General features: G+C 38.0%; 1 protein-coding gene across 3 annotated transcripts in view; it reads right to left on the bottom strand.

Annotated features, from left to right (window-relative positions):
- Nucleotides 1-1,796: 1,796 nt before the first annotated feature.
- SPINK5 (serine peptidase inhibitor Kazal type 5) overlaps nucleotides 1,797-15,093 on the bottom strand; it is an 87,747-nt gene continuing 74,450 nt past the window's right edge. For all 3 annotated transcript variants that reach the window (XM_012178719.5, XM_012178722.5, XM_012178721.5), the window contains 3 exons: nucleotides 11,272-11,402; nucleotides 9,087-9,165; nucleotides 1,797-2,104 (listed from right to left, as the gene is read on the bottom strand). In XM_012178719.5, coding sequence (XP_012034109.2) covers nucleotides 2,096-2,104; nucleotides 9,087-9,165; nucleotides 11,272-11,402 — 219 coding nt within the window. In that variant the 3' untranslated portion in view covers nucleotides 1,797-2,095. The remainder of the gene's footprint in view (nucleotides 2,105-9,086; nucleotides 9,166-11,271; nucleotides 11,403-15,093) is intronic.

Below are 15,093 nucleotides of genomic sequence, written 5' to 3'. Positions count from 1 at the left end.
GTATCATATGTTCTAGAATCTCGAAACCCATTCTATATGTCCTGAAATTACCAAAGAAAATAGCAATGTTGTTTTCTCACTTTTCCCCCCTAAAATGGCTCTGTGTTTTCATGCTTGAAAAATGATACATAAGCCTTCTTTCTTTTTTCTTAATGATATCATAGGGGAAAAAAAAAAACCCTAGGGAATGATTTATCTTCACTTTAGTTAAAAAGGACAAAGATCACAAAATTTTGCTATAATTGGCTTAGTGGCAACTTAGCTAAAAGAAAAGGGACAGCATAATAAATACAGAATTAACTTCCGAAATCCAGGTAAGCCAACCATTCCTGTCACAGTTCTAGAGCTAAGAACAGTTTGAGGTAAATGGGTTCCCCATAGCTTCCTCCATCTATCATCTGAGCCACCAGGGAAGCCCAAGTCCTTGCATCAGGAAGATCCCCTGGAGAAGGGAATGGCAACCCACTCCAGTATTCTTGCCTGGAGAATCCAATGGATGGAGGAGCCTGGCAGGCTACAGTTCATGGGGTCGCACAGAGTCGGACACGACTGAGTGACACACACTTTTACTTTCCTCCATCTATAGTGTGTTCAGCATCAGCCCAGGATCTGCGTGGGAACAATAACTAGGTGCAAGCTGTAGCAAGAGTCTGAGCTTGGCAGTGTGTCAGCATTGAGGCGGGAGCTCACACATTGTTCTGTCCCACTCCTGTCTAGCGCTTACTTCTCTAGTAGTTTTCTCATGTGTAATAGGTCACCAGTAGCTTCCGGCTACCTGTAGCTCTTGAGCACTTGAAATGTGTCTGGTCCAAATTGCAACATGCTGGAAGTTTAAAATATATACCAATATCAAAGACTTAGTAACAACAAGTTTATATTGATTATATTATGATTATAATATTATGTATGTATTTTGAAATGATAATAGTTTTGATATATTGGGCTACATAAAATATATTCCTAAAATTTATTTTACCCATTTCTTTTGTAGCTACTAGAAAATTTGAAATTACACGTGTAATTACTATTATATTTCTACTAGTCAGTGCTGCTCAGACTTGCATACATATGTTACTCTTGTTGCATTAGTCTTCCCCAAGACTATGTATGGGTTCAAGGCTCTGATACAGGAAATTATCAAGAGGTAGCATGATTCAGTTCAGTTGCTCAGTCATCTCCGACTCTTTGCAACCCCATGAATCACAGGACACCAGGCCTCCCTGTCCATCACCAACTCCCAGAGTTCACCCAAACCCATGTTCATCGAGTCGGTGATGCCATCCAGCTGTCTCATCCTCTGTCGTCCCCTTCTCCTCCTGCCCCAAATCCTTCCCAGCATTAGGGTATTTTCCAATGAGTCAGCTCTTCGCATGAGGTGGCCAAAGTATTCGAGTTTCAGCTTCAACATCAGTCTTTCCAATGAACACCCAGGACTGATCTCCTTTAGGATGGACTGGTTGGATCTCCTTGCATGATTACTATGAGAAATTACTAATTTGTGTCCTTGGATGAGACCCAAGTAACTGAGATAGTTATGCTATCCATGGAAATACAAAAGCTAGATAGAGGAGCTGGTAAGGTAACAGTGAAGGTGAGGTTGAGTCATAGCTGGTTTTTGACTTTAGATAGCTGTTGGTTGCCTAGGAGGTGAGGTGCCTCCTCACTTCTCTTCTAAACATTTCTACCAAACTCTGAGAGCAACTAGAATTTGAGAAAAGGATTAAAGAAAAAAAAGGGTATAGTTAATTTTCTTCAAAAAAAAAAAAAAAGACAGTGACAAAAAAAAGTCCCAGAAATGGCATTCTGCTGGGTTTACTTTTATTGAACAAGCAGTTGAACAGACAGCATTGTGATCAGGAGGCTTCCACAGCACAAACTGGTTAAGATGTCTCTGTGTCCCTAGATCACAGAATCTAGGAGGAAAGAGATGGAATAGACTGAAAGTCAGTGAGTCCATTCCCCCAACAGTTCTGTATTGCTTTGAATAGTAAATAAGATGAGCTCTGGAGAATTCTTTGTATGTACAGATGGTGAAGGTAGGTAATTCAGAATTGGGGTGTACATTTTCCCTCATGGCTTTTTACCAACTTTTGCATCATTTGACCTAGACAAGAAGATGAAGGGGTTAGATGTTAGAAACTCAAAGACATTGTAGAAATACTAGCTATACATTTATTATTATAACATAGTCAAAGAAATCCATAGATTCCTGCATTCTGCCAAGAATGCAGTATTTCAAATCACTTTCACATTTTATTTCATTGATTCAATGAGTAATTATTGAGTATCTAGTACATTTTACCTATTGAGGTAGATGCAAAAATGACCTCTGCTTTTGATTACTTGTGACCCTCATGATAATGAAAGAAGGAAGGTGTCATTCATATCTTTTCAAAAAAGGAAGAAATTGAGCTTCAGAGAAGTTCACTGACTTGTCAAGGTCTCGCATTTGGTCAGGACTTAAGTCTAATTCCTCTACCAATTAATGCTTTACTATTATAGTTTTAGGCCATAAGCATTTAATTAGCTGTCTTTGTGCCTGACTCATCCATGTATATTCTTAAAATCAACATTTAAAACATTAAGTCAGCATTTAAAGTTTTTAAAATGTAACTGCATCTTGTCTGCTGGTACTACCTGGAACACTAGCAGCATTATTATTACAAACCCAAACCTCCGTTTTAGTTCTCAGAAGGGGTGGAAAGCAGAGAAATTCCACAGGCCCAAGTCTCTTGGTGGTGAAAGCTGTTCAGTCCATAGAACTCTCCAGGCCAGAATACAGGAGTGGGTAGCCTCCTTTGATTTGAGTTGGCAACTTATGGTCTTGAATCCTTGAAAATCTTTGTCATGGAATTGAGAATAGTCATTTCTTCATCTCAAAATAGTATTGATATTTTTCTTAGTATAGGAATTTCCAGTGTAGCTAATCTTTATTTAGTTCAGATAATGCCTTTTGTAGAGCCCTCGGTTTTCAGACTCTCCTGACAACTAAAGGATGGTGGCAGACCACAAGAAATGAAATCAGGTCTACAGTGGACCCAGAACTTAATTCTAATGAACTTGTGGTAAACGGCAGGACTTCACCCAGGCTGATTTTCTTTAAAATGGGAAAGATAATGATCCCTGCTCTAAATACAGATCTACTACGGGGATGCGAAAGGAGAGAGCACAGGGAACTCTCTAAAGAGTTAGATAAATCTTAGAAGTTACCGTATAATGAAAACTATTTCTTAGAATAGGGAGTAAAAGTTGGGTTTTCAGTCTGTTTTTCCAGGAAAGTTGTGACTGTCAGGTCTTTTATTCATTCTTGGGATTCTAGACTCTCTTAGAGAATCATCTACTCATGAACTAGTTTCAGGCAATAAGTTTCAGCCTTTAGGATTTACACCCATAATAGTTATCAGAGCAATGCTGGGCCATGACCCACCCATACCACCTTGGTGTATCCAAGATCACATAACAATCATACAGCCGGAACTGAGTCCATGCCCAGGATACCTCTTGTTCTAAAGATTTGTTCCATCAGATAAAACTGTAAGTAATACCCATTATATAACTCCAGTGGAAAGAAAACACCCTCATATGAAAGGAAGGAACTTACAAAACGTTTTGTTCTTATCTCTGGCAAGATACGTCATTATTTGAATAAAAACATCTTAGTATTATTTTATGGCAAATTCCTCATAAAGTAGTTTTCATCAAGTTGTCTACGTGAGATTACAGCAAGGCATGGTCTAAGGTGTGGTCTGTAGGACTTGCATAAAGATTATTTTTACCTTCCTGTTTTGAGATATATGTGACCAGATGTGTTTGTAAGATGGGGAGACAGTATATTCTGGCAATAAAATGAGAAGCAAACCACTAACAGTTTATACGTAGTAAGATAGCAAACACCATAGAGGGACTAGGGCAAAAGTTTAAAACCTCTCTTTGTACATGTGTAAAGACCCAGAGTAGATAAATGACTTTTTTAACCCAGAAGAAGAAACAGCAAAGGTCTCTTCATTTCATTCCAGTCCCCTGCCTTCCAGCTGTCAGTGTAAAAGCAGAAACACCTAGCTTACAGCACTTTTGTTTTTCCACTTTCCCATATCAGTGCTTACTGAGCAGTTCTTTTGAATATGGTCTCATCTAGTGTTGCTTGAGATCCTCAAATGTGGTAGCATCATTTTTAATTCCGTTATTGCCAAATGCTTAAAAGTATTTACTAAAAATTTTTAGTAACTCAGTGAGAACTTTGGTTTACATATTTATGTGATTTGCCAAAGGTCTCATACATGAAAAACACCAAAACTCCGAACTTACACTTATCTGGTAACAAAATTTTTCTCTTATTTGAAACTTCCTAATATTTTTACCCAAGTCAAATATCCTCTTGCTTGAGGAGGAGATTACGCAAACGCCATCATCAGGGACAGTGTTAAACTCAATACAGTAGTTCTCTTTACTCCCAAGGCATACATTCCAGGACCCTCAGTGGATGCCTGAGACCATAGATACACTATGTGTAAACTGAATCTCATATATATTGTTTTTCCCTATACCTACACAGCTATGATAAAGTTTAATTTATAAGTTAGGCATAGTAAGAGATTAACAACAATAAATCTAAAACAGAACATTATGTGAATGTAGTCCCCCCCCTTCTCTCTCTAAATATCTTATTTCACTGTACCCACCCCTTTTGTGATGATACAATATGGTGCTTGTGTAATTGAGATGATGTGAAAGAGGGAGGTTTTGTGACATAGCGTTAGGCTATCAGTGACTTTCTGAATACATCAGCCAGAGGATCATCTGCTTCAAGCAATCCTGTATCATCAAACTGTGATGGTGTGCTCGGCTGGAAGTCAGGAGCTGATATCCATGGTTAGGAATCTTTGATAGCAAAAGGTTTTTTTGAGGAAAACTTTTGAAAGGATATTGTAGTTAGAAGTTGTTGCTCTTTCTAACTCAAAGTGTTGCTGCAAAAGTTGCAGTCCTTTGGTGATCATATGGGTGACTTTAATGCTGGCTTCCATTCAAGGATTATACTCCGTAATTTTGCCTTAATGTTTGTGCAGCTTGAAACACTGGCAAATTTTGCTAATGTTTACATTGCTGGCTCTGCTTCAGTTTCTTCTTTGTCTTCCTCTCCCTCTGTTGATGACTCAGTAAGTTCTTCTAGCTCCTCATTCTTGGATATTTGTCGATGTATCCAGTCTGTTCTTCCACTTCATCAAGCACATCAGAATATCCTTCTCCATCAACTTGTCTTGTCCTGTGAACGAATTTCCTAACTTCTCCATTAAACCCCAGGAAGCCTTTAAAATCATTCACAACTTCACTCCATTCATTTTTCCAGCAAGCATTTACACTTTCTGGTTCTAATTAATCCATTATAGCTTTGAGGAATGTTATAGTGTCAGCATGGCCTCTGGTCCCATCACTTCATGGGAAAAAGATAGGGAAACAGTGGAAACAGTGTCAGACTTCATGTCTTGGGGCTCCAAAATCACTGCAGATGGTGATTGCAGCCATGAAATTAAAAAAGATGCTTACTCCTTGGAAGGAAAGTTATGATCAACCTAGATAGCATATTCAAAAGCAGAGGCATTACTTTCCTAACAAAGGTCCGTCTAGTCAAGGCTATGGTTTTTCCATTGGTCATGTATGGATGTGAGAGTTGGACTGTGAAGAAAGCTGAGCGTCGAAGAATTGATGGTTTTGAACTGTGGTATTGGAGAAGACTCTTGAGAGTCCCTTGGACTGCAAGGAGATCCAACCAGTCCATTCTGGATGAGATCAGCCCTTGGATTTCTTTGGAAGGAATGATGCTAAAGCTGAAACTCCAGTACTCTGGCCACCTCATGAGAAGAGTTGACTCATTGGAAAAGACTCTGATGCTGGGAGGGGTTGGGGGCAGGAGGAGAAGGGGACGACAGAGGATGAGATGGCTGGATGGCATCACCGACTCAATGGACGTGAGTTTGAGTGAACTCTGGGAGTTGGTGATGGACAGGGAGGCTGGTGTGCTGCGATTCATGGGGTTGCAAAGAGTCGGCCATGACTGAGCGACTGAACTGAACTGAACTGTGTCAGCAATAGTGAATGATTTCCAGCAGTGTTTTTTGTCCAAATGAGGGTCTGCATCAATTGCTGATCAAATGTAATTAAACACCAGGCAGGTGTATGTGACTTTGACAAACTGAACAATGCTCTGATCAAGGGGCTGAAGCAATGAGATTGTATTTAGAGGCAAAAATACAATCTCAGTGTTTTTATTTTCACAGAAGATAGATTCAGGATATCCAAGTGCATTGTCTTTTATTAGTAGTACTTTAAATTCCAATCTTTCTCTTTCAAATATTTTTCACTTCTGGGATGGAGCACTGGTGTTACTATTCCATAAATAAGATGACTGTGCCCCACGCTTTCTGATTTTGTTACCAGAACATGGGCAGTTAATATTTGTTCTTTAGAGCAGGTGGGTTATTTGCTCTTCACACTTTGCCGGGCTTAATCCCCTGTGGCATTACTACATAGTAGCAGAGTTTATCTCTCCTTCCCTACTTTTCTGACTTGGTGCCTCCTTTGTGCTTCTGCAAATGCGGGTTCTATTGGATATTTCTTTTCAGAGGAGCCCAGTCTCATTGTTATTGAAGACGTGCTTTGAATGATAGTCTTTCTCTTTAATCAACCTTTCAACTCTGCTAGAAATGTGGCAGCAGCTTCTTCATGGAAGATGCATCCACTCCACTCATTTTTATATTTTTCAGTCCAGAATCTGTGTAACCGTACTTTACTTATAGTAAATGGCTTGGTGTCACTAATTCAGGGGATTCCTTGCTGAAATCTCATTGTAGTCTTAATGCTTTTTGGCCAAACACCTTGTCACCAGTCAGAACTCATTTGCTGTTCATGTCTTCCATCCAATAAATATAATGCCTTTTCCATCTTAACTAAGCATTTATCACATAATGTGTCTTTGAAGGTGAAGGTGAAGTTGCTCAGTCGTGTCCGACTCTTTGCGACCCCATGGACTGTTACCTACTAGGCTTCTCTGTCCATGGGATTCTCCGGGCAAGAATACTGGAGTGGATTGCCATTTCCTTCTCCAAGGGATCTTCCCAACCCAGGGATCGAACCCAGGTCTCCCGCATTGAAGGCAGATGCCTTAACCTCTGAGCCTAACTTTTGCCATTTGAGATGGAACAGCAAAACTAAAATAAATTTCTTTCTCCTTCTTTACAATTTCATGGATAGAAGACTCATTTTTACAAAAGACCTGAGCAACCTCAGCACATGATTTTTTTCTTTCCTTATTAAGTTGAGAACTTCCACTTTGCACATACAGGAACTCTTTGGCTTCTCTTTGGCATATACAAATTGCCAGTGTCACTACCCTTGCCCTCTGAGGGGCATTATTTAGCAAAATAAGGGTCTCTGGAACAAAAGACGGTGATATCAAAAGAGTTGATCTGATAACCTAGATAGCTACTAAGTGACTTGGAGATAGGATGTGCTGGACAAAGGATGATTTACCTCCTGGGTGAGATGGAGCAGGACAGTGCAGGATTTCATCATGCTACTCAGAACAGCAAATGATTGAAAACTTATGAATTATTTATTTTTGGAGTTTCCCATTTAGTATTTGTGAACTTTGGGTAACTAAAACTATGGAAAACAAAACCTCGAATAAGGTGAGATTACCATAAGGTATGTCAAAACATCCTTCAGTTCAGTCACTTAGTCATGTCCAACTCTGCAACCCCATGGATTGCAGCACGCCAGGCTTCCCTGTCCATCACCAACTCCCAGGAGCTTGCTCAAACTCATTTCCATCAAGTTGGTGGTGCCATCCAACCATCTCATCCTCTTCTCCTTCTGCCTTCAATCTTTCCCAGCATCAGAGTCTTTTCAAATGAGTCAGTTCCTCACATCAGGTGGCCAGAGTATTGGAGTTTCAGCTTCAGCATCAGTCTTTCCAATGAATATTCAGGACTGACTTCCTTTGGGATGGACTGTTTGGATCTCCTTGCAGTCCAAGGGACTCTCAAGCATCTTCTCTAGCACCACGGTTCGAAAGTATCAATTCTTCTGTGCTCAGTTTACTTTATGGTCCAACTCTGACATCTCTACATGACTACTGGAAAAACCATAGCTTTGACTAGATGGACCTTTGTTGACAAAGTAATGTCTCTGCTTTTTAATATACTGTCTAAGTTGGTCATTGGAGAAGGAAATGGCAACCCACTCCAGTATTCTTCCTGGAGAATCCCAGGGATGGAGGAGCCTGGTGGGCTGCCATCTATGGGATTGCACAGAGTTGGACATGACTGAAGCAGCTTAGCAGCAGCAGCTAGGTTGGTCATAGCTTTTCTTCCAAGGAGCAAGCGTCTTTTGATTTCATGGCTGCAGTCACCATCTGCAGTGATTTTGGAGCCCAAGGAAATAAAGTTTGCCACTGTTTCCATTGTTTCCCCATCTATTTGCCATGAAGTGATGGGACCAGATGTCATGATCTTAATTTTCTGAATGTTGAGTTTCAAACCAGCTTTTTCACTTTACTCTTTCAGTTTCATCAAGAGGCTGTTCAGTTCCTCTTCTCTTTCTGCCGTAAGGGTGATGTCATCTGCATATCTGAGGTTATTGATATTTCTCCTGACAATCTTGATTCCAGAAACATCCTTATAGGGACTTAAATGAAAAGGTCATGTTTTCATGTTGGGGAACAGTTTAATGCAAAGTACAAGGATGGAAAGTTTAAGTCTGCTTCTATCCCTGTCTGACCTCTTTTGGCCTCTGTATCATAGTTCACAGAAAATAAAAGCTACTCTAAAGAAGTGTTGGTGGCAGTATGTACATTGCTCATAAACAGTCTGTTATCAATCCCAGTAAACTATAAGCATTTAGAAATGTTAACTACTGTATTTTTATTGCCACACATTTCAGTAATTAATTATCTTCACAATGAAGATAATTCTGGAGTTAACCTGACCTACTATCATCTCCCTGGCCAGAGAAACATCCATCACTTAATACAAGAGAACAGCAGCCGAACCACCTGGTTCTAAGACTGTGATTCTGAAGGCCAGAGTACTCACGTCAAGAGGTATTGTTTCTTGGATGCTATTCTCCTCACACCTTCCTTTACTGCGTATGTGTGTATTCGTTTGGCGTATTCTAAAACGGAACAGGAAGTTTCAAAGCTGGGAAAACTCACAGTTATAATGAAAACAAAACAAAATACAACCAAGCATCAATATGAATGACATTTGGGCATAAAATCAGAACTGAAATCAGGGGTAGGAACTGGTATCCATTTTCTAGTAGGCATCATTCAGGTTTATTCTCCCTCTTCTGATTTAGCTCCAGATTTATGCCCCAGGCCTGGATCTATTTCGTCATATTTCATTCTCCCATACACTATATATTCATGGAATTGTTGAATGTTAGAAATAAACATCATCTAACACAAAAGCCATTATTTTATAGATGAGAAAACTGGATCCCAAAGAGGAGTTTGACTTTATTTGATATCTATAATATGACTTGGGGATTATAAAATAGGATACATTTTACAAAATAACTTTTACATAAATATATATAAATTATGTATCTATGTTATAAAACATAACTATATGGTCATTGTGAATTTTATACTTGGAAAGAATCTTAAGATATATGAATTTTAATGCCTTTCTCATAAGAAATAAGAAATATTATATAGCAAACATCTACTTGTCTGCTTTGGTGATAGGAGACTAACTGTCTATCAGGACAGTTCATCTGGTCTTTGAACATTGCAAAAATTGAAATTTCTTCCCTCTAGCTTCTTCTAAGACCTCAGAAACCAGTAATGTTCCATCTTGCCTGGGACAGCCTAAATCTTCTCTTTATAACATGTGCTCTCAGTTCTTTAGCTAAACAATCCATCTTGAGGCATCCTTTATCAGTAATTTTATCATGGGCATTTCTGTAATTTCTGAAGTTCCTTTGAATAAAGTATAACTTATTATAGGTTTAAACAGTTGATGGAATGTTTGCAGAGCATTGGTTGGACAATTTAGGGCCTGGCATTTACAGTAAGGAGAAATGGAAGGATTTCTGGGACGGAATAAGACACATATTGTAACAGATTCATGAATGGTTTTACTCATTTCTTAAATGTTTAAGACATTTAAGAATTAAGATTCCTTAGTTATTAAAACTGTCTAATATCCATGGATGGACTTCAAGGGATTTATGTGCCCACAGATATTATGCATACAGATTTTTAATGTTTCATCATTTTTTCTTTTGTAGAAAGAGGTAACTTTCTCCATATTATCAAGGGAATCTTTGATCCCCTTTTGTTTACCTTTGATATAATAATAGTGTAGTAGACAGAAAAGCAAACTGTATTTAAACCCAAATCAACAAGGTTACAATCCAGTCCGTTCTATTTCCAAAGCATTGTCATTTTAAACAGATTACCTGGACTCTGAGCCTCAGATTAACCTTCTATACAATGAAAATAATACCACCTCTATAGTAAGTAGTGAGGTCAGTGAAACAGAATATTAAAGTGTGTTACTTACAGATATAACACATAAAGCACTCATATTCAAATTTTAGTCTACATATATGAACTGTAGAATGTTTTTTATTTTGTGAGTTAGTTGATTTTAAAGAAATAAATATAATTTCAAATATCTTTCCAGAATTGAAAAGGAGGATATCAGGCTCATCTTCATATCCTGGGCCTTGTTTATAGTGTTCTAAGGAGGACAGGATGGACATACAGGGACTGCATGTTCCTGAGGTGGGATGTGGTAGAAAAGGCAAGATTTGCCACCATGCCCTTATTTAAAGCTGGTGGAATGAAGGCTGGAAACAGGTGGAGAATGGAGGGAAATCGGTGACTAAAAGCTAGTCATAAGGTTATTAGAGATTAGAGCCTGGGCTGACTCTGTATAGCAACGGTTCTCAACTTTTTTCTCTTGATACAAAGTATAGATGATGGTCACAATCCCATGAGTGAATATGGGCTTAGAGAAATTTTCTCTAATTATGTTGTAACCCCACCACTTTTTCCTTTCTCTTCCCCTCAGTAAAGTATATGAACAGTTTTATTAAAGGCATACTCATAGATATTCTCTATTTTATGCATGAACAAGATCATTCACAACATGTAAATTTTAAACTTCTATAATTAGTTGCAGTACCTTGCTTTCATATCAGTACTCTGCTGTGGGTCAACACTGTCGTCAAGAACCTCTACACTAGAAGATGGACTCGTATACTTACAGATTTTCATGGCAGAGCATGCAGGGATTGTTGTATGTCTGGCCATCATCACCACAGACAGGCTGTAAATTCTTTGGACAAAGGTAACCCATCCTGGGTAATATTCGGTAGTGTTTGCACATCTCAGAATTCTGAGCAAACAAAACATAAAGTAGATTTGCTCAATGGCACTTAAGAGATATGGACTTGGTGAAAACCTCTTGATTTCCTCAATCATGTGTGACTGAATAGTTAGTAAAGGAACTGTAACATAGGTTATACAAACTCATATATTCATTTCACATCACTGTTAGGTAACCTCCTGGGTTTAGCTTCTTTTTCACTAAGGAAGTAGCCAAACCAAGATACAAGGAAGAACAAAGCAATTAGAAAGCAGACATCCTACAAGATAGTTCTGTGCTTTGGAGAAGGTAATGGCACCCCACTCCAATACTCTTGCCTGGAAAATCCAGTGGATGGAGGAGCCTGGTGGGCTGCTGTCTACGGGGTCACATAGAGTCAGACATGACTGAAGCGACTTAGCAGCAGCAGCAGTGCTGTGTTTAGTCGCTTCAGTCATGTCTGACTCTTTGCGACCTCCTGGACTGTAGCCCGCCAGGCTCTTCTGTCCATGGGGATTCTCCAGGCAAGAATATTGGAGGGGGTTTCCATGCCCTCCTCCAGGGAAATCTTCCCAACCCAGGGGTAGAACCCAGGTCTCCAGGTTTCCTGCATTGCAGGTGGATTCTTTACCATCCGAGCCACCTAGGCACAGATAAACTGAGGTATGCCCATAGGGAGAAAACTCCCATGCAGAAAATAATACCATTTTTTTTTTGTCCTTTTAAATGAAGACATTGGTTATATACACTCTAGAAAGGAAAGACTCAAAATAAATGCTAGGTAATCACATGGATGTTTGAGTTCCAGCTCTGCCACTAACTAAAGGAGTGATTTACCTGACTTTTTTGAGCCTTGGCTTCTCATCTGAAAAACATGAATAATAATAGCTCTTGCCTCATATTGTTGTTTGAGGGAATCAAATCAGATAATGCACTTATATGCATACATAATACAGTGTTTGGCACATACTAAGTGCTCAGTATATGATAGTTGTTAGTTTCCTAAGGTAAAAAAATACATACATTTTTCATGTAGAAATAGGAATATATTTGTTCTTAGTAGTTTTTTGGAATTGTGAGTTTCATGATGATGATAATAAATTTATTAATCTTAAAAGAAGCAGGAAAAAGGAAAAAACACAGAAATTTTAAAAATAGGATTTTGGAAGACAAATTTAGTGGTGTCAAAAATTACATTAAGTATTAGTAGGACTAACTACTCCAGATTAAGAACAGAGACTCTTAGTCTGGAGAAACAAAATGATTCAACTTATAATATTTAAAAGACGTATACTTTATATCTTTATATTTCAACTAATAGGGTGAACATGAAAGGATGGAAAATAGATATGTACAAAACTCATCACACAAAAGGTGCTATATCTATATTAATATCACACAAAGTAGAATTTAGGATAAGAACTAATGTCAGATAAAAGAAGAGGATTTCTAATTATAAAATAATAGATTCCATAATTAACAGTCTCAAACATTTATGTACCTACAGTAGAGTCTCAAGATAATGAGGCAAAAATTAGCTGAAAGGAAAAAAAGGCAAATTTATCAAACTTTATGTTTATATTTAACATACTTCTTTTCGTAATTAGTACCACAGACACAAATATCAAAATATGTATTTGAAAAACAATATAATCAGCTTTTCCTCAATGATATTTGTAGATCTCTATATCCAACAACTGCAGACTACACATTCTTCTTAAGTATGCATGAAATTGTTGCCAAAATAGACCACATTCTGGGCCATTAAGCCAGTATTGATAAATTTGAAAACTGAAGTCATAAAATGCAAGTTTTAGGATCACAGTGAAATAATATTAGTAATATATATGATAGCTATGAAGCTACTAGGTATTTAGAAGTTGTGCAACATACTTCTAAATAAATCATGACTCTAAAGAAATCATAATGGAATATAGAAATGTTTTGAACTGAATGAAAATAAAAGATACTCAGTTAATTCAGTGAAGGAAAGTTTTAGGTAGATATGTAAACAGAAAAAAATCTTAAAATCAATCTAAAGTTCCATTTCAAGAAGCTAGCAAATAATAGGCAAAATAAGCTCAAAGAAAATGAATAAATTTATGAAATAGAAAACAGAAGGCCAAATGGTTGTTTGAAAAGATTAATAAATTGATAAACTATTTGCAAAATTGACAAAAGTCAAGAAACACACATTACCAATATTAAAAAGTGGTGCCTTATATATAGATAGTAAAAGGATAATGTGAAAATGTTATGAATAACTGAATGTCAATAAATTTGACAACTTAAGAAATTCCTTAAAAACTAATTTCTGAAACAGACAATGAGTAGATATTTAATAGTAGTATATCTATTGATAATCATTGCAGAGGTATAAAGAAGTATTTGCTAATTTGTATTCTAAAATAATTCAAACATCTAAAGGGACTGCTTTAGATTGAAGTGAATTCCATATCAATAGAGATATTCAGGGAGAGTTTAAACAAGCACCTTCTGCAAGTCACTGGCAAAGGTAGGACTGAACCAAGTACATCCTTAATATTTTTCAGGTATCTGCCACTCCAAGGTTGAAAACTACCAAAATAAAGGGTGATAAAGAAGCAACAAAGAATTATGCCTTTCTTTTCTTACATAGTCCATCAACTCTGCACAAATTATCCATCTTCAAAATAGACCTAGGATTCAGCTACTTCTTATGACCTCCACTACTACCACCATAAACCAGCCTCTCTGGTTAGTGCTGTGGCTAATTAGCTGTCCAGCTTTTGCTCTTGCCTTCCTGCAGTGTATTTTCAGTATACCAGTTGCAGTATCCTTTTAAAACACAGATCGTGTTACTCCTCTTTTCAAAACCTTCATTCAGACTAATAGACAAAATCCTTAAAATGGTCTACACAACCTTACATAACAGGGCCTCCTGTTATTTTAATGATATCTTCCTGTATAACTCTGAGGTCACTCTGTGTCAGCTGTACTGGGCTTCTTGCTGTACTGTAAGCCCTGTCTCAAGGCTTTGCTGTTCCTCTTCCTGGAATGGTCTTCCCTTACTTACATGTATGAAATTAATCTCCCTAGGAGGTGCAAATGGCACCTTCTCAGGGAGCTCTTTTCTGTACAAGATACTTATAATTGTATCTCAGCATTTACTATGCCATTTTTCTATTGACTCACATCGTCTGTGATCTATGTTTTTCCAATATAAACTCCCTAAGTGTAGAGAGTTTTGTCTATTTTGTTTAAGGATATTGTTCACATAAGGCTTCTCTGGTGGCTCAGTGGTGAAGAATCCACCAACCAGTGCAGAAGCCTCAGGTTCAATCCCTGGGTCAGGAAGATCCCCTAGAGAAGGAAATGGCTACCCTCACTAGTATTCCTGCCTGAGAAATTCCATAGACAGAAGAGTTTGGCAGGCTACAGTCCATGGGTTGCAAAAGAGTCAGATACAACTTAGCGACTAAACCACCAGCACCACCATTTTAATCATACACATAGTAACGCTTGGAAAATAACAAGTGCTTGATAATTATTTGTAGCATGCATAAATGATGGCTAAATGACAAACTGAATAAAGAATGTTGTTCTCTTCTCCAAGAGAAAGCTCAGCCCAAAACCAGGTTACACAGGAATAAGCATGATGGGATTTCTGGTCCGCTGGTGATACCTTATTTCTTGACCTAGGTGTCAGTATCACAGATGTGATCACTTTTTAATATTTAGT

This window comes from Ovis aries, chromosome 5 (assembly GCF_016772045.2).
Source record: "Ovis aries strain OAR_USU_Benz2616 breed Rambouillet chromosome 5, ARS-UI_Ramb_v3.0, whole genome shotgun sequence".
Classification (NCBI taxonomy): Eukaryota; Metazoa; Chordata; class Mammalia; order Artiodactyla; family Bovidae; genus Ovis; species Ovis aries.
Note: the sequence above shows the minus strand (reverse complement) of the source record. Positions and strands in the feature narration are given on the sequence as shown.